Raw genomic sequence first — 26,630 nt, forward strand, 5'->3', positions numbered from 1 at the left:
GTCCGTAATGTGGAGGAGGCCTTTCCGGCAGCTATTGAACGCACTGAGTGTGACCGGCTGCAGATAGTAGCACATGTCGGAACGAATGACGCCTGCCGCTTGGGTTCTGAGGCCATCCTTGGTTCCTTCCGGCGGCTGGCTGATTTGGTGAAGACAACCAGCATCGCACGCGGAGTGCAAGCTGAGCTTAATATCTGCAGCATAGTGCCCAGAGTCGATCGCGGTCCTCTGGTTTGGAGCCGTGTGGAGGGTCTAAGCCAGAGGCTCAGACGACTCTGCGACTATAATGGTTGCAAATTCATCGACCTCCGTTATTGGGTGGAGAACTGTAGGGCCCCCCTAGACAGGTCAGGCGTGCACTACACACCGGAAGCAGCTACTAGGGTAGCAGAGTACGTGTGGCGTGCACACGGGGGTTTTTTTAGGTTAGAGGGACCCCCCCTTGGGCGAAACGATAAAATACCTGACGGCTTACCAGAGAGGACATTATCATCGTTGATAAAGAACGTCCGTCCTCAGAGACCAAAAACAGGAAAAGTTAACGTAATATTGGTAAACTGCAGGAGTATCCAGGGCAAGGTTCCTGAATTAGTATCTCTTATTGAAGGAAATAGTGCGCATATAGTATTAGGAACGGAAAGTTGGTTAAAACCGGAAGTGAACAGTAACGAAATCCTAGACACAGAATGGAATATATACCGCAAGGATAGGATAAACGCCAATGGTGGAGGAGTATTTATAGCAGTAAAGAATTCAATAATATCCAGTGAAGTTATTAGCGAATGCGAATGTGAAATAATCTGGGTTAAGTTAAGTATCAAAGGTGGGTCAGATATGATAGTCGGATGCTTCTATAGACCACCTGCATCAGCAACCGTAGTAGTTGAGCGCCTCAGAGAGAACCTGCAGAACGTCGTGAAGAAGTTTCGTGATCATACTATTGTAATAGGGGGAGACTTCAATCTACCAGGTATAGAATGGGATAGTCACACAATCAGAACTGGAGCCAGGGACAGAGACTCTTGTGACATTATCCTGACTGCCTTGTCCGAGAATTACTTCAAGCAGATAGTTAGAGAACCAACTCGTGAAGCTAACGTTTTAGACCTCATAGCAACAAATAGACCGGAACTTTTCGACTCCGTGAATGTAGAAGAGGGTATCAGCGATCATAAGTCAGTGGTTGCATCAATGACTACAAGTGTAATAAGAAATGCCAAGAAAGGAAGGAAAATATATTTGCTTAACAAGAGTGATAGGGCACAAATCGCAGAATATCTGAGTGACCACCATCAAACGTTCATTTCTGAGGAAGAGGATGTGGAACAAAAATGGAAAAAATTCAGAAACATCGTCCAGTACGCCTTAGATAAGTTCGTACCGACTAAGGTCCAAAGCGAGGGGAAAGATCCACCGTGGTATAACAATCATGTACGAAAGGTACTACGGAAACAAAGAAAGCTTCATCATAGGTTTAAGAGTAGTCGAATCATAGCTGATAAGGAAAAGCTGAACGAAGCGAAAAAGAGCGTAAAGAGAGCAATGAGAGAAGCATTCAACGAATTCGAACATAAAACATTGGCAAACAATCTAAACAAGAACCCTAAAAAGTTTTGGTCATATGTAAAATCGGTAAGCGGATTTAAATCCCCTATTCAGTCACTCGTTGACCACGATGGCACCGAAACAGAGGACGACCGAAGAAAGGCAGAAATACTGAATTCAGTGTTCCGAAACTGTTTCACTGCGGAAAATCGTAACACGGTCCCTGACTTCAGCCGTCGCACGGACGCCAAAATGGAAAATATTGAAATAAACGATATTGGAATTGAAAAACAACTGCTATCACTTAGTAGCGGAAAAGCATCCGGACCAGACGAGATACCCTTAAGATTCTACAGTGATTATGCTAAAGAACTTGCCCCCTTTCTATCAGCAATTATCGTAGATCGCTGGAAGAACGTAAAGTACCTAGCGACTGGAAGAAAGCGCAGGTCGTTCCCATTTTCAAGAAGGGTCATAAATCAGATGCGAATAATTATAGGCCTATTTCGCTTACGTCAATCTGTTGTAGAATAATGGAACATGTTTTGTGTTCTCGTATTATGACGTTCTTAGATAATACAAATCTCCTTCATCATAACCAACATGGATTCCGCAAACAGAGATCATGTGAAACTGAGCTCGCCCTATTTTCCCAAGAAATTCACAGTGCCGTAGACACTGGCGAGCAGACTGATGCCGTATTCCTGGACTTCAGGAAGGCATTTGATACGGTTCCGCACTTACGTTTAGTGAAAAAAAATACGAGCTTACGGAATATCGGACCAGGTTTGTGATTGGATTCAGGATTTCCTAGAAGAAAGAACACAACATGTCATTTTTAACGGTTCAAAATCTGCAGATGTAGAGGTAATTTCGGGAGTACCGCAGGGAAGCGTGATAGGACCTTTATTGTTTACAATATACGTAAATGACTTAGTTGACAACATCGGTAGCTCCGTGAGGCTATTTGCAGATGACACGGTTGTCTACAAGAAAGTAGCAACATGAGAAGACTTGTACGTACTCCAGGAGGACCTGCAGAAGATTAATGCATGGTGCGACAGCTGGCAGCTTTCCCTAAACGTAGATAAATGTAATATAATGCGCATACATAGGCGCAGAAATCCATTCCAGTACGATTATGCCATAGGTGGTAAATCATTGGAAGCGGTAACGACCGTAAAATACTTAGGAGTTACTATCCGGAGCGATCTGAAGTGGAATGATCACATAAAACAAATAGTGGGAAAAGCAGGCGCCAGGTTGAGATTCATAGGAAGAATTCTAAGAAAATGTGACTCATCGACGAAAGAAGTAGCTTACAAAACGCTTGTTCGTCCGATTCTTGAGTATTGCTCATCAGTATGGGACCCTTACCAGGTTGGATTAATAGAAGAGATAGACATGATCCAGCGAAAAGCAGCGCGATTCGTCATGGGGACATTAGTCAGCGCGAGAGCGTTACGGAGATGCTGAACAAGCTCCAGTGGCGGACACTTCAAGAAAGGCGACATAGAAACTAGAATAATGCTTGGAGGCGAAAATGTAAGGTGTCTGATATTATTCAACCTCATATTTCCCTAATTTCCTCATTTAAGTATGTATCTGTCACTTGTTCCAACGCAGGGAAGATCATTTTCTACATTAAAGAATGTGCCGGCAGCCAAATCCATGACTGTAAATGAGGAGGATTTAGATTACTATTTCCTTATCACACGCCACGGTGGTCGAATGATCCCCCCGTGGCCTGAAGACCGAGTGCTTAAAGTGCCGGAATCTCCGAAAAGAATAGGAATCTGACTGTAAAGGACGATATTTGGAAAGAGTTGGCTGCGGCCCGTAGTAAGGGATCAGGCATGGCATTTGCCTAAACTGAAAATAGGAAACCACAGGAAATCATTTTCAAGGTTTCTGTCAGATGGATTCAAACCAATTAGCACTCCGAATCCAGAGACTAATACCTCAGCGGTTCAACTAGAAGAGCTACCTCAAGTCGGTGCAGAGTTTGGAAAAAATGATTTTGCAAATTATTTTAAAATAAAATAAAAGGCATTAGGACAAGAGACTGAATTGTGAAACTAGATGTTTTTCATTTAATTTTGCATTTTCAGTCATTTGATAGTGCTTGAATTCATGCATATTTTAATATTTGTGTTTCAGTTATTTTAAGATTTAATTGTGCTTCAATCATTGTGGTACTGCAAGAGCGTAAATACAATTTGGACGAAAAGTTGAGGGAGGGATGCGAGGCGCAGCCGGCTCGAACGAATTCAAGCAGCCCGCTGAAAATGGTTCAAATGGCTCTGAGCACTATGGGACTTAACATCTGAGGTCATCAGTCCCCTAGAACTTAGAACTACTTATACCTAACTAACCTAAGGACATCACACACATCCATACCCGAGGCAGGATTCGAACCTGCGACCGTAGCGGTCATGCGGTTCCAGACTGAAGCGCCTAGAACCGCACGGCCACGCCGGCCGGCCAGCCCGCTGAAAAAAAATATTTTAGAAACGGAACGAACAATGTGTGCTGTCATCACATGTCCCTTACGCTTGGAGATGGCGGTTATCGCTGAAGCAATTGGTTTTCAGTTATATCGAGTTATTCAACCCCAGTTTAATCGGATTGTTGAAACCGCTCAAAATAACCGGTTTCTGAAATAACCGACTTTTCTCGAAAAGTGCAAAGTGGTTGACTACTACAAAAGACTTAGCAATATTCTTATATTGATTGTAATCTTTCGAAAATTCTACCCAAGAAAAGTGTTGTAATGAGGCTTCATACCACAATTTGGACGACATTACCAGTAGCCAGTGCTAAAGGGTGAAAACTGATATTGAATAACTCTATTTTTCATGTTAATTTGTCGCTTTTCAAGAGCGAAAAGCAGATGAAGGCATGTTACGTAGACTCAAGCGGGATATCAGCTGTTTTCAATTTTTATCGCAAACTACGAATGAACTGTTAAGTTTTAAGGTTTCTAAGTACATTATGTAGCAAGTTTGTTGTGGCTGCTCCCATTTCTAATATTTGAAAGCAAACGGAGCATAGTATTTCACTGACACCGCATTTCGTAAAACACTAGGAGATTACGGTTGGCACAATTCTGCAATTCAGCTTTTGTCCTACGACGTCTATGAGAAACAACCATACAGACCAGGTGAGGCAAGACTTGCACACTGCTTGTACACATGTGGCGAGTAGTAGGCGACGCCAGGTGGTACGAGGTTCGTCATTGTCTCAGTAATGCTGCACCAGTTAACATTCCACGCATTTTTTCTCGTTTCTGTCCACATTGTTTTTAAGACAGACTGATCACTTTTCCCACTTTCTAGAGCAACTCAATACTACAAAGAAATGCTAATGTAACGAGTGAAAATTGCTCTTTCTTTAAAAATATTTCCTTAAAACAGGAAATTTTTAGCACTGCTGCTATAGCTAACTCCCGCTTCGGTGTATACCTGGGTATAAGCAAAAAATAAAAACACTTCTGTTAACCGATTCCAAATAAATAACGAACAATACCTGTTATTCAGAAATGAAACACCAATATCGGTTTTAACCGTCGGATTTTCCCATCCCTGCTTCTGTTCACCACAAACCGCTCCCTATCGTTCCACATCGGAACAGGCTTTCCTAACTGAATACCGATCGTGATACCAGATTGGGTGATATTTTGCCATTTGGGCTACTAATGATACAATATTCAGTATTTTTTTTTTAAGAAATGCAAGCATCGCCATTTGGGCGACATTTCTGTTGATCAACGCGATTTTTGAGCGACACGGACAAATCCACGTCCATTATTATGGACTTATTTTAATTTCATGTTATTTGCAAAGATATTTGGCGCTACATTGCCTTGTCACATACTGAAATATTTAATCCCAAAGTGCTACCAGTCACCAAATAAACGACTCCAGTACTAACATTAAACTGCTATACATAGGTAATTTGGCTGTTATAGTAGTACGTACATATTTTTAACTTATCGTAACACTAGCGGACGAATCAAAATCGGTTTTTTCTTCTTTCTTGCAACAAACGTATCCATAATTGGAAGCTATCACAGAAACATACAACACAAAAATAATAAACGACAGCATTTACTTTACATTCACTGCAAATAAGAGCTGAACTGATTAACAAAACAACAACTAAATTTAAGCAAAGTCAACAACTGATCTAGGCTAAAATGAGGATAGGCTATAGCCGACAGTGTTGTGGACTTATAGGCATAAATTTATTGTTGGCCTTGCTGACTTTTAGTAGTGCGTATTCCTTTTTCGTCGTATGACCGAAAATCAAAATATCTTTCTATTTCAGTACACGGCAACTAGGACGTGTGTAGTTTTAGTCGATGGGGGGAGGGGGATCTGGACCTCCTGGATACAACCCCTGCATTCCCCCCCGTTGGCTACTTTATGTCCTTGATGGCATGCGAAGATATCGGGGTTGCTATCTAAGCTGAATGTGTGTGACCAGTCAGGAAATTCAGCGGGCGACATTGGTCTTGGTCAAAATGTCGTGCTGAATGTTGACAGCTGAACCATGACAAATTTTCATTTTTACACTATCGGCTCGATTATGATGCGTTGGTCTACGAACACGGTGGTCTCAGTAATTTCCCTTGCGTTGCCCTGTTCTTCACACAGACACCGTCTGTCGTTTTATTCTTCGCCATTCAGGGGACAGGGATGTCTTGTTCGAAAGTAACTTTGAGCAGATAATTTGAGAACGAGCTCGAGAAGCAAAAAGACCTGGAACTATTGAATCAGTTAACGCTGAGTAAGGTATCAGTGATCATAAGGCTGTGATAGCAGCTATGACTACGCATATTACAAAGAAGAGTGAGAAAGGTGGGGCAATATTTTCTCTTAGCGATGACACAAATTACAGAGTATCTCATTAATGAACATCCAGTGCTGCGATCAAAGTTGTGCAGCATTAATTTAAAAAATTCAAAATTATCGTTCAGTATGTCTTAGACAATTATGTTCCGATCTAGGTCTTACGGGATTCGAAAAATGCCACGTTAGGAAACTGTTACTTAAACAAAGAGAGCGTCATCACAGATTCAAGAGAAGTGAATACCTAGCTGACAAACAAAAGCTGAACAAAGCGAAGATGAGTATAAGGAGAACGATGAGGAGAGCGTTCAATGACTGTGAAACTAAAGTTTTCTCAACCAGTCATAGTAGAAGAGCAACTACAATCGCTTATTAAAGGAAAGACATCAGGACCACAAGAGATACCTCTAAGATTCTTCATAGATTATGGGAAATGATGTGCTCCCCCTTAAAAACAGCTGCTTATTGTAGATCGATGGAGCTACAAATGATACCTAGAGACTGTAAAAAAGCGTAGGTCATTCCCTCTTTCCAGAAGGGCCGTAGGACTCATGTAGTAAGTTACAAGCCTGTGTCGTTGACGCCAATCAGTTTTAGTATTATGCATCATTTTTATGCTCAAGAATTATGACGCCTTCGGACAAGGAAAATCAACATGGATTTCGCAGACAGAGATCGCTCTGTTCCTCCATGAGATCCATAACGCTGAGGATAACGGCGCTCAGGCCGTGTTCCTTGATTTCAGAAAATGTGTATGAATCCCTAGACTTACACATTACTTAAGCTAACTTATGCTAAGAGCAACACACACACCAATGCTCGAGGGAGGACTCGAAACTCCGGTGGGAGGGGCTGCGCAATCCGTGACATGACGCCTCTAACAGCGCTGCCACTCCGCGCGGCCTTTGATTTCAGGAAGGCATTTCATACCATCCCGCACTGCCGTTTAATAGAACAAATTACCGAGTATTGATACTTGAATCTAACTTCATTTTAGATAATACTCATTCTTAACGGAACAAAATCGGCAGATGTAAAAGTAATTTCGGGGTACCCCTAGAAAATGTGATACGACCGCCACTGTTTAGAATGTACACTCCTGGAGATGGAAAAAAGAACACATTGACACCGGTGTGTCAGACCCACCATACTTGCTCCGGACACTGCGAGAGGGCTGTACAAGCAATGATCACACGCACGGCACAGCGGACACACCAGGAACCGCGGTGTTGGCCGTCGAATGGCGCTAGCTGCGCAGCATTTGTGCACCGCCGCCGTCAGTGTCAGCCAGTTTGCCGTGGCATACGGAGCTCCATCGCAGTCTTTAACACTGGTAGCATGCCGCGACAGCGTGGACGTGAACCGTATGTGCAGTTGACGGACTTTGAGCGAGGGCGTATAGTGGGCATGCGGGAGGCCGGGTGGACGTACCGCCGAATTGCTCAACACGTGGGGCGTGAGGTCTCCACAGTACATCGATGTTGTCGCCAGTGGTCGGCGGAAGGTGCACGTGCCCGTCGACCTGGGACCGGACCGCAGCGACGCACGGATGCACGCCAAGACCGTAGGATCCTACGCAGTGCCGTAGGGGACCGCACCGCCACTTCCCAGCAAATTAGGGACACTCTTGCTCCTGGGGTATCGGCGAGGACCATTCGCAGCCGTCTCCATGAAGCTGGGCTACGGTCCCGCACACCGTTAGGCCGTCTTCCGCTCACGCCCCAACATCGTGCAGCCCGCCTCCAGTGGTGTCGCGACAGGCGTGAATGGAGGGACGAATGGAGACGTGTCGTCTTCAGCGATGAGAGTCGCTTCTGCCTTGGTGCCAATGATGGTCGTATGCGTGTTTGGCGCCGTGCAGGTGAGCGCCACAATCAGGACTGCATACGACCGAGGCACACAGGGCCAACACCCGGCATCATGGTGTGGGGAGCGATCTCCAACACTGGCCGTACACCACTGGTGATCGTCGAGGGGACACTGAATAGTGCACGGTACATCCAAACCGTCATCGAACCCATCGTTCTACCATTCCTAGACCGGCAAGGGAACTTGCTGTTACAACAGGACAATGCACGTCCGCATGTATCCCGTGCCACCCAACGTGCTCTAGAAGGTGTAAGTCAACTACCCGGGCCAGCAAGATCTCCGGATCTGTCCCCCATTGAGCATGTTTGGGACTGGATGAAGCGTCGTCTCACGCGGTCTGCACGTCCAGCACGAACGCTGGTCCAACTGAGGCACCAGGTGGAAATGGCATGGCAAGCCGTTCCACAGGACTACATCCAGCATCTCTACGATCGTCTCCATGGGAGAATAGCAGCCTGCATTGCTGCGAAAGGTGGATATACACTGTACTAGTGCCGACATTGTGCATGCTCTGTTGCCTGTGTCTATGTGCCTGTGGTTCTGTCAGTGTGATCATGTGATGTATCTGACCCCAGGAATGTGTCAATAAAGTTTCCCCTTCCTGGGACAATGAATTCACGGTGTTCTTATTTCAATTTCCAGGAGTGTATATAAATGATCAGAAACTCATTGAGACTGTTCTCAGATGATGCGGTTGTTTATTCGAAAGTAGCAATGCCAGACGACACACCTACAGAGGATGGAGGAATAATACAGGCTTTAACAGTATCAACCGAAAAATGTCCAGGAGTAACTATCCGAACCGACATTAAGTGGAATCAAAGTGTAAAACAAATAGAACGGAAGGAGATGTCAGATTGAGATTCATAAGAAGAATATTAAGGAAATGTTATTCATCTACGAAGGAAGTGGCTTATAAGGCACTTGTTCGACAGATTCTTGAGTATTGTCCATCTGTCTGGGGTCCGTGCTAGATAGGAGTGATAGAGTTTTGTCACGGGATCGTTTAGTCAGCGTGAGAGTGTTACCGCTGATGCTCAACAACTCTAGTTGCAGACGCTGAAAGAGAGTCGTTGTGCATCACGGAGAGGTTTACTATTGAAATTCCGAGAGAACAGTTCCCGGGAAGAGTCGGACAACGTATCACGTTCTACAACATACATCTGGTGAAATGAAAACGGCGAGGAAACACGACAAATCAGAGTCTAAGCAGACACATACCGACAATCATTCTTCACACATGCTATTTGCCAGTGGTAAGCAGAAAGGGTGGAGGCGGGAGATGTTTGGAACCAGAAGTACCTTCCGCCACACACTGTCTGCTGGACTGCGGAGTATTGATGTAGATCTGGGTACAACTTAACTGACCACAGTGAAAACGTTTACAAGACCTGCCAGCGCGTCAAGATCACGTACTGTTGCTGTCACTTCAGTCAACTGAACATGGCTTCTTAAAGCTTTATTGTCGTTGGGATGCAGTAAACGAATTGCTGCTAGATACCCCTCTTCATCAGTGATCTGCTGAATTTCATTTTGGCTGATTCAACGACTTGCTATGGTACAACACGCATGGGATAGTACATTCAAGTTCAGAAAAAAAGAACACATCTAACGACTGGAGATGGGACGTTCATACTGACAGGAGATGTATGTCAGTAATGTATATTCTGCAGAAATGATTAGCATTTCAACCACGTCGGGTTGCTGTTCAAGGTTAACTCCAATATAGCTGTGCAACACCACCTACCGGTCAAATGTGTATGCTGCTCTCGTTGTCACTACAATCCGAAGGAAATGGATCGGTTTGATTTGAGTAGAAATGGAGAATGCCTCGCAGACGTACCCGTGAACCGTACCGACGGATCAATGAGTTTGAAAGAGGGCGCATTATTGGCATAACAGAAAGTGATGCATTCAGCCGGGAAATTGCTGCTCGTGTGAGACGAAAGGTTTTGGCAGTGCAACAGGTGTGTGTAGAATGGTTCACGGAAGGCCGTAGAGCACGACGAGATGGGTCATGACCCACCATTCAGACCATCCCTCGAGAAAAATAATACCTTATCCGAATGGCATTGTGGGGCAGATCTGCGTCCTTCTAGTCTCTGGAGCAACACTGGAATAATGTAAGACATCGTAAGCTATAAAGGTTGACAGTCCGTCACCGTTTATTACGGATGGGTTACGCGCGCGTCGTCTCCACATCTCTGCCTACCTTTTACGATTGTGTAGAGATATGCTAGATTGCAATGTTGTACGGAACGACGTCACTGGGTACAGGAATGCATCACGTAGTGTTCTGTTTGTTTGAAAATGATGGCTGCATTTTGATTCGTCTCAGACAGGTCGAGCAACATCACAGTGACTGTAGTCACACTATATATGTAACGCCAACTAAAGGTTTCATGGTGTGGGGTGCTATTGAGTACAATCATGAATTACAGCTGGGGCACTGTGACCAGAATGACGCACGTGAATGTCATTATGCCACCGGATGCCACAGCCTTTCTGCAGACGCCATTTTTCAGAGAGACAATGCACGACAACGTATTGCTGAACGAACAAGTGCCTTCTTGGTGTCACAGGATGGCAACCTTTATCCCTGGCCCGCCATATCGCCAGACTGGTCACCAATCTATAATGTGTGGGCTGTAGTGAAACGACGGGTGCAGTGCTGTTACCCGGTGCCAACCACCACAGGTGGACTTAGGGACCAGGTAAATGCAGCGTGGATGCCGATATCACAGGACGCCACTCGTGCCTTACACGCGTCGACGTCATCACCCATGGAACAAGTTGTCATGGCCCCCCTCCGCCTACTAGGCAACAGGACATATGCTGAACCGAGATGACTGAAATGGTAATCATTTCTGCTAAACATACTGACGTCTTGTGAATATGAACGACTTATCTCTAGTCGTTGAGGGTGTTCTGTGTTTTCTGAACATGAGTGAATTAACAGGGCTAGTGCGAGACCATTATCCACACAAGCAACCTATCATTTGGGGCCCCATCCCCTTCTCCCACATACACTTTCGTCTCCGTCACTCTTCGTTACTAAGTGTGATATACACTCCTACTCAATTACAGAGATATGTAAGCTGGTAGAGTACGGCGCCACAGTCAGCAACTCTTATATAAGGCAATAAGTGGCTGGTGCAGTTAATTAGATCGAGTACTGCTGCTACAATGGCAGGTTATCAAGATCTAAGTGAGTTTGAACGTGGTGTTATAGTCGGCCCACGAGCGATGGGACACAGCATCTCTGTGGTAGCGATGAAGTGGGGCTTTTTCCGTACGACCATTTCACGAATATACCGTGAATATCACGAGTCGGGTGAAACATCAAATCTCCGACGTCGCTGCGGTCCGTAAAAGATCCTGCAAGAACGGGACCAACGACGACTGAAGAGAATCGTTCAATGTGAGAGAAGTGCAACCCTCCAGCAAATTGCTGCAGATTTCAATGCTGGGCCATCAACGTCAGCGTGCGAACCATTCAACGAAACATCATTGATATGGGCTTTCGGAGCCGATGGCCAACTCGTGCACCCCTGATGGCTGCACGACACAAAGCTTTACTCCTCGTCTGGGCCCGTCGACACCGACATTGGACTGTTGATGACTGGAAAGATGTTGCCCGATCAGAGGAGTCTCGTTTCATATTGTATCCAGCGAATGGACGTGTACTGGTATGGAGACAACCTCACGAATCCATGGACCCTGCATTTCAGCAGGGGACTGTCCAAGCTGCTCGCGGCTCTGTAATGTGTGGGTCGTATGGAGTGTGAGTGATATGGGACCCCTGATACGTCTAGATACGATTCTGACAGGTGGCACGTACGTAAGCGTCCTGTCCGATCACCTGCATCTTTTCATGAACATTGCGCGCGCATTCCGACAGAGCAGGGCAATTACACCAGGACAATGCAAGACCCCACACTTCCAGAATTGCGACATTGTGGCTCCAGGAACACTTTCATGAGTTTGAACGCTTCGGCTGACCATCAGACTCGTCAGAAATGAACATTATTGAGCATATCTGGGATGCCTCGCAAAGTGCTGTTCAGAAGTGATCTCCAGCCTCTCGTACTCTTATGGTTTTATGGACAGCCCTGCAGGAATCATGGTGTCATTTCCCTCCAGCGCTACTTCAGACATCTACATCTACATCTATACTCCGCGAGCCACCTTACGGTGTGTGGCGGAGGGTACTTATTGTACCACTATCTGATCCCCCCTTCCCTGTTCCATTCACGAATTGTGCGTGGGAAGAACGACTGCTTGTAAGTCTCCGTATTTGCTCTAATTTCTCGGATCTTTTCGTTGTGATCATTACGCGAGATATATGTGGGCGGTAGTAATATGTTGCCCATCTCTTCCCGGAATGTGCTCTCTCGTAATTTCGATAATAAACCTCTCCGTATTGCGTAACGCCTTTCTTGAAGTGTCCGTCACTGGAGCTTGTTCAGCATCTCCGTAACGCTCTCGCGCTGACTAAATGTCCCCATGACGAATCGCGCTGCTTTTCGCTGGATCATGTCTATCTCTTCTATTAATCCAACCTGGTAAGGGTCCCATACTGATGAGCAATACTCAAGAATCGGACGAACAAGCGTTTTGTAAGCTACTTCTTTCGTCGATGAGTCACATTTTCTTAGAATTCTTCCTATGAATCTCAACCTGGCGCCTGCTTTTCCCACTATTTGTTTTATGTGATCATTCCACTTCAGATCGCTCCGGATAGTAACTCCTAAGTATTTTACGGTCGTTACCGCTTCCAATGATTTACCACCTATGGCATAATCGTACTGGAATGGATTTCTGCGCCTATGTATGCGCATTATATTACATTTATCTACGTTTAGGGAAAGCTGCCAGCTGTCGCACCATGCATTAATCTTCTGCAGGTCCTCCTGGAGTACGTACAAGTCTTCTCATGTTGCTACTTTCTTGTAGACAACCGTGTCATCTGCAAATAGCCTCACGGAGCTACCGATGTTGTCAACTAAGTCATTTATGTATATTGTAAACAATAAAGGTCGTATCACGCTTCCCTGCGGTACTCCCGAAATTACCTCTACATCTGCAGATTTTGAACCGTTAAAAATGACATGTTGTGTTCTTTCTTCTAGGAAATCCTGAATCCAATCACAAACCTGGTCCGATATTCCGTAAGCTCGTATTCTTTTCACTAAACGTAAGTGCGGAACCGTATCAAATGCCTTCCTGAAGTCCAGGAATACGGCATCAATCTGCTCGCCAGTGTCTACGGCACTGCGAATTTCTTGGGCAAATAGGGCGAGCTGAGTTTCACATGATCTCTGTTTGCGGAATCCATGTTGGTTATGATGAAGGAGATTTGTATTATCTAAGAACGTCATAATACGAGAACACAAAACATGTTCCATTATTCTACAACAGATTGACGTAAGCGAAATAGGCCTATAATTATTTGCATCAGATTTATGACCCTTCTTGAAAATGGGAACGACCTGCGCTTTCTTCCAGTCGCTAGGTACTTTACGTTCTTCCAGCGATCTACGATAAATTGCTGATAGAAAGGGGGCAAGTTCTTTAGCATAATCACTGTAGAATCTTAAGGGTATCTCGTCTGGTCCGGATGCTTTTCCGCTACTAAGTGATAGCAGTTGTTTTTCAATTCCGATATCGTTTATTTCAATATTTTCCATTTTGGCGTCCGTGCGACGGCTGAAGTCAGGGACCGTGTTACGATTTTCCGCAGTGAAACAGTTTCGGAACACTGAATTCAGTATTTCTGCCTTTCTTCGGTCGTCCTCTGTTTCGGTGCCATCGTGGTCAACGAGTGACTGAATAGGGGATTTAGATCCGCTTACCGATTTTACATATGACCAAAACTTTTTAGGGTTCTTGTTTAGATTCCAGAATGAGACTTTCACTCTGCAGCGGAGTGTGCGCTGATATGAAACTTCCTGGCAGATTAAAACTGTGTGCCCGACCGAGACTCGAACTCGGGACCTTTGCCTTTCGCAGGAGAGCTTCTGTAAAGTTTGAAAGGTAGGAGACGAGGTACTGGCAGAAGTAAAGCTGTGAGTACCAGGCGTGAGTCGTGCTTCGGTAGCTCAGTTGGTAGAGCACTTGCCCGCGAAAGGCAAAGGTCCCGAGTTCGAGTCTCGGTCGGGCACACAGTTTTAATCTGCCAGGAAGTTTCTTGTTTAGATTGTTTGCCAATGTTTTATGTTCGAATTCGTTGAATGCTTCTCTCATTGCTCTCTTTACGCTCTTTTTCGCTTCGTTCAGCTTTTCCTTATCAGCTATGATTCGACTACTCTTAAACCTATGATGAAGCTTTCTTTGTTTCCGTAGTACCTTTCGTACATGATTGTTATACCACGGTGGATCTTTCCCCTCGCTTTGGACCTTAGTCGGTACGAACTTATCTAAGGCGTACTGGACGATGTTTCTGAATTTTTTCCATTTTTGTTCCACATCCTCTTCCTCAGAAATGAACGTTTGATGGTGGTCACTCAGATATTCTGCGATTTGTGCCCTATCACTCTTGTTAAGCAAATATATTTTCCTTCCTTTCTTGGCATTTCTTATTACACTTGTAGTCATTGATGCAACCACTGACTTATGATCGCTGATACCCTCTTCTACATTCACGGAGTCGAAAAGTTCCGGTCTATTTGTTGCTATGAGGTCTAAAACGTTAGCTTCACGAGTTGGTTCTCTAACTATCTGCTTGAAGTAATTCTCGGACAAGGCAGTCAGGATAATGTCACAAGAGTCTCTGTCCCTGGCTCCAGTTCTGATTGTGTGACTATCCCATTCTATACCTGGTAGATTGAAGTCTCCCCCTATTACAATAGTATGATCACGAAACTTCTTCACGACGTTCTGCAGGTTCTCTCTGAGGCGCTCAACTACTACGGTTGCTGATGCAGGTGGTCTATAGAAGCATCCGACTATCATATCTGACCCACCTTTGATACTTAACTTAACCCAGATTATTTCACATTCGCATTCGCTAATAACTTCACTGGATATTATTGAATTCTTTACTGCTATAAATACTCCTCCACCATTGGCGTTTATCCTATCCTTGCGGTATATATTCCATTCTGTGTCTAGGATTTCGTTACTGTTCACTTCCGGTTTTAACCAACTTTCCGTTCCTAATACTATATGCGCACTATTTCCTTCAATAAGAGATACTAATTCAGGAACCTTGCCCTGGATACTCCTGCAGTTTACCAATATTACGTTAACTTTTCCTGTTTTTGGTCTCTGAGGACGGACGTTCTTTATCAACGATGATAATGTCCTCTCTGGTAAGCCGTCAGGTATTTTATCGTTTCGCCCAAGGGGGGGGTCCCTCTAACCTAAAAAAACCCCCGTGTGCACGCCACACGTACTCTGCTACCCTAGTAGCTGCTTCCGGTGTGTAGTGCACGCCTGACCTGTCTAGGGGGGCCCTACAGTTCTCCACCCAATAACGGAGGTCGATGAATTTGCAACCATTATAGTCGCAGAGTCGTCTGAGCCTCTGGTTTAGACCCTCCACACGGCTCCAAACCAGAGGACCGCGATCGACTCTGGGCACTATGCTGCAGATATTAAGCTCAGCTTGCACTCCGCGTGCGATGCTGGTTGTCTTCACCAAATCAGCCAGCCGCCGGAAGGAACCAAGGATGGCCTCAGAACCCAAGCGGCAGGCGTCATTCGTTCCGACATGTGCTACTATCTGCAGCCGGTCACACCCAGTGCGTTCAATAGCTGCCGGAAGGGCCTCCTCCACATTACGGACGAGACCCCCCGGCAAGCACACCGAGTGCACACTGGCATTCTTCCCCGACCTACCCGCTATTTTCCTAAGGGGCTCCATAACCCGCCTAACGATGGAGCTCCCTATAACTAATAGGCCCGCCCTCTGTGACTGTCGGGACCTTGCCGGAGAATCGGCCACTGGCCCAACAGGCGAGGCATCCTGTGGTGGCTCGGAAACGATGTCATCACCACTAGGAAGCACCCCGTACCTGTTGAAAAGGGGTAAGGCAGCTGCCACGCGGCCAGATCCCACCTTCGCCTTTCGGCCAGGCACGCGCGAGCCCACCACTGCCGCCATTCACCCTGGAGTGATGGCTGACCGGTAAGATGCTCACTGCCGGAAGACGCAGCGACATCAGGGGTTCCATGTGATTCCAAGGCCACCGAAGTAGGCATAGGTCTCACCACAGTTGCCCCAACGCCACTACGAGCCGACGCCTGCGCCTCGAGCTCGATGAGCCTAACAGACAAAGCCTCCACCTGCCCCCGAAGAGTGGCCAATTCTCCTTGCGTCCGCTCACAACAACCACAGTCCCTACACATGACTATGTTTACCCTACTCTATACGGTGACAAATTCCCAAGATAATCTTCTGATGAGCTACTCTGATAATCAAGAAACAAAACTACGCTAGGTTTTCCCAGAAAAACTATTTAAAAGCTAAGCGCAGCAAATAAGTACAAAAACGCTTTATACAAACAGTACTCGCTGCTGCTGGTGCTCTCGCTCTGGCTGTCACAAGACAACTGCTGATTCAAGTGACTAGTGGCTAACGGCCGCGAAACAAACAAAAGATGGTTTTAGGGCGCTTTCTGTTCTAAACGATCAAGAAAACACTAAGAAATCTAACACGAAAACTACGTAAAGTTTTATCAAGAACTGTTAGTTACTATGCAGAGCAGATAAACACAAATAGAATCCCTTCCTTAGTGGAAGGTCGTAAACAAAATGCAAAATAAACGCTTTATACAAACAGTACTCGCTGCTGCTGGTGCTCTCGCTCTGGCTGTCACAAGACAACTGCTGATTCAAGTGACTAGTGGCTAACGGCCGCGAAACAAGCAAAAGACGGTTTTAGGGCGCTTTCTGTTCTAAACGATCAAGAAAACACTAAGAAATCTAACACGAAAACTACGTAAAGTTTTATCAAGAACTGTTAGTTACTATGCAGAGCAGATAAACACAAATAGAATCCCTTCCTTAGTGGAAGGTCGTAAACAAAATGCAAAATAAACGCTTTACACAAACAGTACTCGCTGCTGCTGGTGCTCTCGCTCTGGCTGTCACAAGACAACGCTACTCTACCGCCATTTGTACATGTGCATTTCGCATCCCATGACTACTGACACCGTAGTGTTAATATTAACAACAAGAAAACAAAACAGTGAATGCATAAAAATAATAAAGGAACAACTGACTGTAATAGTGTCTTTGAATTGTGAAGGAAAGCAAGAACAGGTAAAACAGAATAGAAAAACAGCTGGTGTTCGGTTTAAAGATATTGGTAGTAAATTTGATGATAAACTGCCTGATCTCTGATTCCTAATTGACAGGTACATCTGGCCTTCGTGCTAATTTGCTGCTGTCTCGACCATCCATCTAGCAGGGATTACTAATAGCAACATGAGTAATTCTGGGAGGAAGCAGGGGGATTTAACAGATCACAAGTCCGACAGGTCTGACAAATTTTGCATATATTGTAGCAAAGAAAATACATGAATATACGAGGCAGCATATCACAAGTTAATTACGATTGATCCACACCCAACATCGCCTGAACGTTCTCGCTGCAGGACAAGCGACACGAATCGAAAATACTGAAGCCTAGGCAGGGGAAGGACGAAGTACTATCACGATAGCATGACTAGCTTATTGTGTCCGCCAACTGAGATGCAAAGCGTTGCATTTCAACGAATTCACGACCAAATTAATCGCGGTTACAGTACAGTCATTGCGAAACAGTACCCATCCTAGTTGTGCAGTATGTACCTGCTACTGACAACAGTAAGCATGCAAATGACGGCAGCACCTGCGCTACTGAAGATCACGTACCGACTCTAAGCAAAAACTGCAAATGACTAGACGAGAAAGCTCCTTTCGTCACTTTTGTTAGCGAGGACACTGCACGTCAGTAGGCGCCCGCCGCGAGACAGAGCCACCAGTTTCCTACCAAAACACGGCGAAAGTTAGCATTTATTCCGGCCAGTAAGAACTCGTGCAACGGTTCAGAGATTGGGATTCCTGGAGTGGTAGCAGCACAGCGAACACACGGAACGGATCAGAGTCCCTGCGCCACAAGGAAGCCGTGGCGAGAAATTCAATGTAACGGCTCGATGAGGCTGTTTTTATTCGCAATTTTGCGAATTATTTTGGACAATTAAACGAAGACTCGAAAATTCCTGTGCCTAAGAGACAACAGTCACGTAACTGGGAAAGCCTACGATGTCCTCTAAGTGCCAGATGAAATTAGTTTGATATCATGTAATTAATGATTAAGTTCATCGGCTTCCGGAACATTATTCGACCCAAGACATATCAGACGATTCGTAAATTTGCACGCAGTTTGAATCCACCACCGAAAATTAAGATTATATTTTATGGGGACACACTCTCTACCTGCGTCAGGAAGGCTAGAGAGGGCAGCAGTTGCTTCAGCTGGGCGTCTTGTAATAGGCTAGAGAGAAGTTTCTGCTCTACAGACTTTTAGTGAGGTGTTTGAACGTCTCTGAAGGAAACACACCCCATTCGTCCTCGAGAAGCGAGACTAGAAAATGTTAAGTATATTATTGTCCAAAAAACTCTGCCTCACAATTCCTGCTTTTTGAAAGCATGCATTGTCACACTGACACAAACAATAACCGTCTTCGAACCCTGCCTGTACTGTACGCAGTACACGATGCCGTAAACTGTGTTCAAACCACACCGCGTTTAGGGTCATCTTAGCCGCAAGCAGGGGACAACACCGGATCCACAAAGAAAGTTCCCACACCGTAAGATTATCTAATTCGTGTTTCACTCTTTGCATCGTACATGAAAGCAGGTACCGTATGCCAGGCATTAGCAAACCCCAAACCATTTCATAGTTCCAGAGGGTTTAGCATGGCTAACCACTCCAAATCACTCATTTCCAGTTATCCAATGCCCCGGGGCGTCACTCTTTACACCACCTCGAGCGTCGCTCAGCACTGAGCACAAGAGTGTGTGGTCTGTGAGGAGCTGATCAACCACTGCACACTATTCTTCTTAACTCCATACGCAAAGTTCCTGTGCTAGCTGGCCTACTCATGAGAAATTCCCTCTGCTTAGTTCATGCCATTTTTTGGAACCACTCTCTGCAGTGCTCCATGCTCCCTGTCCCGTCAGTACTTGCTGCGGTCCTTCCTTCGCGTTTCCACATCACAGTGACGCCGCCAGCAGTCAACCTGTGTAGATTAAGGAGGACTGAAATGTCTCTGATGGGTTTGTTATTCAGGTGGCAGCCATTGACTGGTCCACGTTCGACGTTATTGATACTCCCTGACCTACACATTCTGTTGTTTCTACCCCTGTACGGAGAACACAGTACTTCCCGCCCCGCTTTACAATGACGGCTTCGCCTCCCGTGACATCTTGCGGTCTATTATGCATTACATTGGTGCTACCTGATACTCTTAGTGCAGGCTATTTTTGTTGTGCACAAATTCTAATACCTGATTCGGATTTTCGTAGAGGTGTGGTTATTCCTTCGCGTTTCCACATCACAATGACATTACCAGAGCAGACTTTGGCAGCTTCAGAAGGTTTGAAATTTCCCTGATGGTTTCGTTACTCACGCGACGTCCATTGATTAGTCCACGTTCGAAGTCAGTCAGCCCTCCTGACTCTTTCTGCTTCTCTGCTGGCAACATCAAACTTGCCACCTCCTCTTACTCTGGCGTATGACTCCTAATGGTCAATTCCATTTTACGTAAAGGTGTCGAGATACTTCTGACCAGATACTATATAGCCTTTACCTTATAAACGCTGGCACAGCAAACCGATTTGTGCAAGCACAGAATGAAACGTACGAGCTAATACGAGTAGCCAATAGCGTAGAGAAGGTAAAAGAAGCTCCAGATTCCAATTTTGATGTGGAACAGGTATTTTACAACCCACTACGAGCTCAGTAATATTTCTCATTTGTAGAGACCACTGCGACTAACCGGCGTTCAGGACACATATGCTTCATAAAGTAAGACGTTACATCTGCTATGATGGCTTCACTTCACCACAAATGTTAACCACGTAAATTTTGCAAAAATAAAACAGCAATTATTAATTTATGCTCATGAAGTATCAAAAGCCAGCAGAGTATTTCAATATCACTGCTAGATGGTACATCATAAAGATACCGTATCAAGCGCACACATATTTTATAACCGTTTTGCTTGTGCTGTCCACTGTAAAATATTAAACGTTCTCCCCCTAATTTCTGATTTCGTATGCATGCAGTGGCTACTCCGCAGCCTTTGTCCATATGCTGAATATGTATGTTTCCCCGTGCATAATGCAGCGGTTTGCGATGCCCAACGGGAATGAAAGCGTGACGTACGCACCGTATTGTCGATGCCCTGGCGGTGCTCGGCCGTGAGCGCCGCGGCGGCTGGCAGCGTCGCGACGCCGCCCCCGGTGCCGCCGCCACCCCCAGGGGGCGCCGCCCCCGCCGCCGCCGCCGCCTGCTCCTGGACGCCGCCTCCTCCGCCGCCGCGCACCACCGCCTGGTCGGCGTACAGCGTCAGCCGGATCACCACCTGCACCACCATCGCCACGAACAGGTTCCGGTGGATGCGCGTCCGGTTGTTGCGCAGGCTCCTGCAACATAAGGCACTGGGATGCAATATAAGCCACCACAAAAATTTCTTGGAGGTAAAATGAAGTCAAATACATCAGCTATAAAGATTTACTTTTTTAAAAAAATATACTTGTATATTGAAACACATCCTCAGCTTGCTATCTACATGCATGGCGAATGGTACCTCACACCACTGCTGGTAATTCACTTTCCTGTTGCACGAATGAATTATCCAAATGCAACAGAAATCGATACATGTCATGCACAAGTACAGACAAATAAAATAATTTAAATCAATTTCAGAAAAATTCGGTGATTTATACAAAATAAAGAGCTTCAGAAATTGAGCAAGTCAATAACGCGTTGCTCCACGTTTCGCCATAATTCAAGCAACTATTCGGCTTGTCATTGATTGATAGAAATGCTGGATGTACTCTCGAGGCATATCGTGCCAAATTATGTCCAACTTGCATCTTAGATACCGAGCTGGTTGGAGGGCCCTACCCGCAATGTTCCATACGTTCACAATTTAGGGGAGATCCGGCGATCTTGCTTGACAAAGTACGGTTTTGCAAGCAGAAGGCAAGCAGCAGTTACTCCCACCATGTGTGGGTGACCATAATCTTGCTGAAATGTCAATCCAAGGTGCCTTGTCATGAAAGGCAACAAAATGCGGAGTATACTATCATTAATGTACCTCTGGGCTTCACATGTGCCGCCGTGGTCGCAGCCCCCTTTCTGTGAATGGTACTTCAAGTCACTAAAATATCAGTTGCACGTCATATCGAAGATGATGATGAATCCGGGGTAAGTAACTGAAATATCTGTTGCACGTCATATCGAAGATGATGATGATGAATTCGGGGCTCTTAGTGCCTCTTGACGATTGCTCGGTCTTCAGGTCAGTCGTCTCTCTAGGTCGACCGCTTCCTTCTTGACGCTGTCTTCAGCCACGGTGCACCCATTCCTGCCACCATCGTCGAATAATCGCATCGCACCAGCCCAAATGTTGAACGATGTGCCGATTACTTCAACGGGTTTCTTTGGGTCGAACTACACGTTGTCTCTCTATTGCTGACTTCTGCGTACATTGTTCACTCGCCTCTCTGCGAGACAAGGATGTTATCCAGCTGAATAGAGGGAATGATTCACAAAGGCTGTATGCACAGGTACAGACATGTCCCCTGCTTACGATCCAGCTGCGTGGTGTAATTGCGCTGCAGTGTCGCACATTCTTGCATCGGCGGCCAAACTCTACAGCGTTGCACTTTTCGTCGATAGCTTGGAACTTCAGAGTATAGCAATTCCGTCGCAATCATCATGTATCTAACTTAGCGTCTATAACTTATGGCACATTGCAGCGTCACCGGAAAACAGACGCAGACTACTGTTCACTCGGTTCGTCAGATTGTTGTTGATGTGTATACAGAACAAGAGACGTCCTAGCACACTGCTAACCAGTCTTTTATCTCTGATGAAAACTCGCCGTTCAGGACAACGTACCGGGGGTTACTTCTTAACAAGTTTTCGAACCGCTCACATTTCTGACGCATTATTAACGTGATCCTTATTTTCTCGAATTTCGTGTTTCTTCACGCACACCCCCAAGTCTTTTTTGCTTTTCTTTAAGACGAGTTTTAAGACCTGTTTTACTGAAATCTAAGTCGACGAAACCATGCCGGAGTGGCCGAGAACTTCGTCATGTCACTAGGTGTTGCTTAATACTGTTTATGCGTGTGCTTGACCGCTATTATACCCCGGCACGAGATTTTCACTCGGTAGCGGACTGTGCGCTAATATGAAACTTTCTGGCGGATTAAAACTGTGTGTTTGACCGAGACCTGAAATCGCGAATTTTGTCTTTCGCGGGCAAGTGCTTTATCCACTAAGGTACTCCAGGACGACTCACGAACCGTCGTCACAGCTTTACTTCCGCCAGTACCCCTCTCTTACCTTAAAAACTTCACAGAAGTTCTCCTACGAACCATGCGGGACAAACACTCCTGCAGTAAGTATGACATAATGTCGCCTTTGGTGCCAAGGTAGAAAGTGTCTGAATCCCAAGTAACGGAACATTATTTAAAAAACCTAAATCTTTGCTGAACTTCTTCAACATGTCCAAACTCTTGACTGAAATGAACTCGTCCCTCCCCTGCAAAGTGAAAGCTTTATTCTGGAAACATCTCCAAGGCTGTGGGTACGCCCTGTCTCCACAACAGCCTTTTTGCCAGGACTGCTAGTCCGGCAAGACATGTAGCAGAATTTCTGTGGAGTCTGGAAGGTGGGAGGTCAGGTACTAGTGGAAGTAAAGCTCACTCAGTGCCACTCCAGCTCTTATTAACAGGTGACGAATAGTGCATGAAATGAAATTTGTGACTGGATAGAGGATTCCTTGGTAACCATCACGCCATTTAAAGAAGCTTTAGGCATGCGCCATAGACACTAGCTTTTCATGTTGTGCGTTAATGAACTGACAGACGAATCTTAGAGTAAACCCAGATTTTGCCTGATGGTACAGTTATCAGTAATTGCAAAAAGCTGACTTTCTTATAAAATGGCCCTTGCACTAAACTAAAACGCTACTGCAGTACAGGGCCTTCTGCTAACATTTTTGATATGGACAATGTGAATGATATCCTTTGCTGTTTCGTGGGTGCTGCATTCGAAAATGAAATCAATTTTTCGGAGTAGGATTTGTTTTCATGTGACACACTGTCCTGTACAAATCGAAAACATTGAAAACGCTGCATATTGATTATTCTTCTCTGGTTTAACTTAAATATTCTGCAGATTTTACTGTTAAAACATAATGTAAATACGGTAAGGCATTACTATACATGAACACTCTCAGCACAGAATTTTAACTCTGAGAAATGACGGTAGTTTGGCAGCAGTGCTGATGTACCTTCGGCTTTGTTGCGACCTGCAGCTCAGTACTGAGAGTTCTGATAAGTATTGTTCTAAGTTCGTGAATGTTTGTGGTTTCTGTTTTGTTTTAATTCACCAGAAGAAATGTCTCGCACCTCTCTAAATATCTCAAATATATGTGAGTATTTAACTCTGAAATCGTAGCAATGACAATCATCTTGTGAAGAGATGCTACGAATTTGAATTGGGTGTAGATTTGGGACCAGGACAGAAATGTTGTCCCCCACATACGCTTATCGTCAAGTGCTACAAACATTATATGCTGTTTAAAAGGAGCTCGTCAGGTGTCCTTTGCTATTCCACTGATCTGGAGGGTACCAAAGGACCAGACGAAGCACAGTTATTTCTAAGTCACAAAAATAGATGAGTTACCTCGAAAAAAAGGTTAATTAGACAATATCATAATTTATAATCTACCATAAGCCCTGCATAACTGCCAATACCAATGCTACGTAAGAATGTGACAACGAGCGAAGACGAATACGGGGACGAACACACAGAAGACAGTGAACTAGATATGTATGTCGATCCAAAATTCATGGCCACTGTGATTTAAATGAGCCTTACTTTTCAAGGATCTCGTTGGTGATTTAACCGTGCCCAAGCAACAGACTGAGCTTTCAGGCTCGTAATTTAAAATGCTGAATCTTCTTCTTCGGGATACAAACTGAGTGGTTATTTTGCCCGCCATGCTGTTTTCTTCTATTTCTCCCAGTGAATGACATGGTTCTTATGTACTGATATGGAACACGTTATGGAACTCTTCGTCATGGTTTCAGTGTAAATGAATGGCGTTGTTCACAGATTCAAGCAAAGTTAGTCTGAGTGCATTACTTATACACAGTTCCGACTGCTCATGCAGTTATTGTGATGGAGACATATGAGAACTTTATTAACTGCAACACACACTTATCCACTATGAGAAATACAAATCGCAAATGTTTGGAGATCTGTAAGTAACACCTCGGCGTGCCGCTAGGGTACACAAAGCACTGCTGCTTCATAATCAAATGGGCAGCAGAGACAGAAAAAGCCACTGTTAAGGGAAACGAATGACTTGCTCGGAAATAGCTAGCGACTGGACAGAAGAATGTTGTGAATATTCTTGTTGTTGGGGCCAAATATGTGTACCTATCTCCTCTACACATTAAACTGGGTCTCGTAAGAAGCTTTGTCAAAGCCATGGATAAATCCTCGTGTTGATTCACGTACGTGGGGGAGAAGTTTCGAAAACTAATATGTAATGACAATTATCTAGATTGGTGATGTTGAAAAACTGGTATTGCTATCTTGCAGAAGTGTCTGTTTTTCAGGTTATCATAGGGCAGAGAACTATCGCGATAATGTATCAAGGACTACTCAGATCCTAACATCTGATTTTACAACATTTTTTAAACGATCATTTGGATTTCTACCCATATCACCTTGCAACCGTCACTTACATTGAAAATCGCTCGATCAGGACATTGCTCAAACGTAAAAGCGTTATAAACACAAACAGAATTTCACGTTCTTGTACGACTACCGCTGATCCTTACGAAATGACGTTGTTGACACAAAGAACCGCAGCAGGTAGGAAAGGAGATATCTTTAGGTACGATTCTTTACTTTTACTTACTCTCGTGTTGCTCATTTCTCGGATTTCTTTGTGATTTGTTATTAGTATCACAGATTAATCAATACAAAGATTAATTAATAACAACATCTTCTTGAATTCCTTTTATCCTCCGCCAAGCCTCTTTATCCAGCGCATCTTCCTTGTCGATGCTGTGATGTTCCATTATTCCATTTATGTGGTCTGTTCTAGAACGTCGTGGTCTTCCGTGCTTACGTCTGCCGGGTGGTTTCCAATCATAAGCCTTGTTTGGCCACCAATGATCTCTCATTCTCATCATATGACCGTACCATTTTAATGATTTTCTTTCAATTCTACCACTGCATCATTTACCTTCATTCTAGCTCTTATTTCATCGTTTTCCTTTCGATTCTTGATATTTTGGCACTCCTACGCAACCATTACCTTACCTACTCTTTCCTTCTTGCTGTTGTAAATACTCATTGTCATTGAAGTGTACTTGAAATCTAGCATGACTATTCGCCACCAGATGCTCTGTTTTTGTTAGACTAATTTGCAGTCCCCATCTGTTGTATTCCTGATATAATCGTCATACCATGAACTCAAGGTCATAATCATCTTATGCTATAATAGCTTGATCGTCATCAAAACTTAATGAAACTATCTGTACATCGTTGACAGTGATTCCCTTTCCTCTGCAGCTGTTCTTCCAATTTCGGCGAGCCACTTCTACACACAAATTGAACAAGATGTGTGACATACCGCAACCTTGTCGCAAACCTTTAGTGACTTTAAGAGGTTCTGATAACTTTTAACCCCGTTTAATCTGTACCACACTATATCTGTACATTCTAATAATAATTTGTAAAGGGTGATCATCGATACCTATATCTTTCATAGCTTCCCACAGTTTAAATCCAGGGACTGTATCGTAAGCTTTTGCTAAATCTACGAGGGCAATGTGTAGCACCTTCCCTACTGTTATAAATTTCTCCATTAGTTGTTCTAAAATAAATAGGTTATCTATACATGATCTGTTCTGCCCAAACCCGCTCTGCTCTTCCCCAATATGGTTGCCAACATTTTGACTAATTTTTCAATCATTATCTTACCAAATAAGCGGGTCATTGTACAGTTGACACCAATGTCTCTATAGCAGTTTGTGTCTTTTCTACTCTCTTTCTTGTAAATAGAAACCATGTACGAATTTTTCCTTTCTGAGGGAATTTCGGTCCTTTTA

General features: G+C 44.7%; 1 protein-coding gene across 1 annotated transcript in view; it reads right to left on the reverse strand.

The window, feature by feature from the left end:
* LOC126455428 (PDF receptor-like) overlaps positions 1-26,630 on the reverse strand; it is a 378,273-nt gene that overhangs the window by 126,030 nt on the left and 225,613 nt on the right. The window contains exon 6 of the mRNA XM_050091178.1: positions 20,651-20,906. Within this exon, the coding sequence (XP_049947135.1) occupies positions 20,651-20,906 (256 nt within the window). The remainder of the gene's footprint in view (positions 1-20,650; positions 20,907-26,630) is intronic.

This window comes from Schistocerca serialis, chromosome 2, assembly GCF_023864345.2.
Source record: "Schistocerca serialis cubense isolate TAMUIC-IGC-003099 chromosome 2, iqSchSeri2.2, whole genome shotgun sequence".
NCBI lineage: Eukaryota > Metazoa > Arthropoda > Insecta > Orthoptera > Acrididae > Schistocerca > Schistocerca serialis.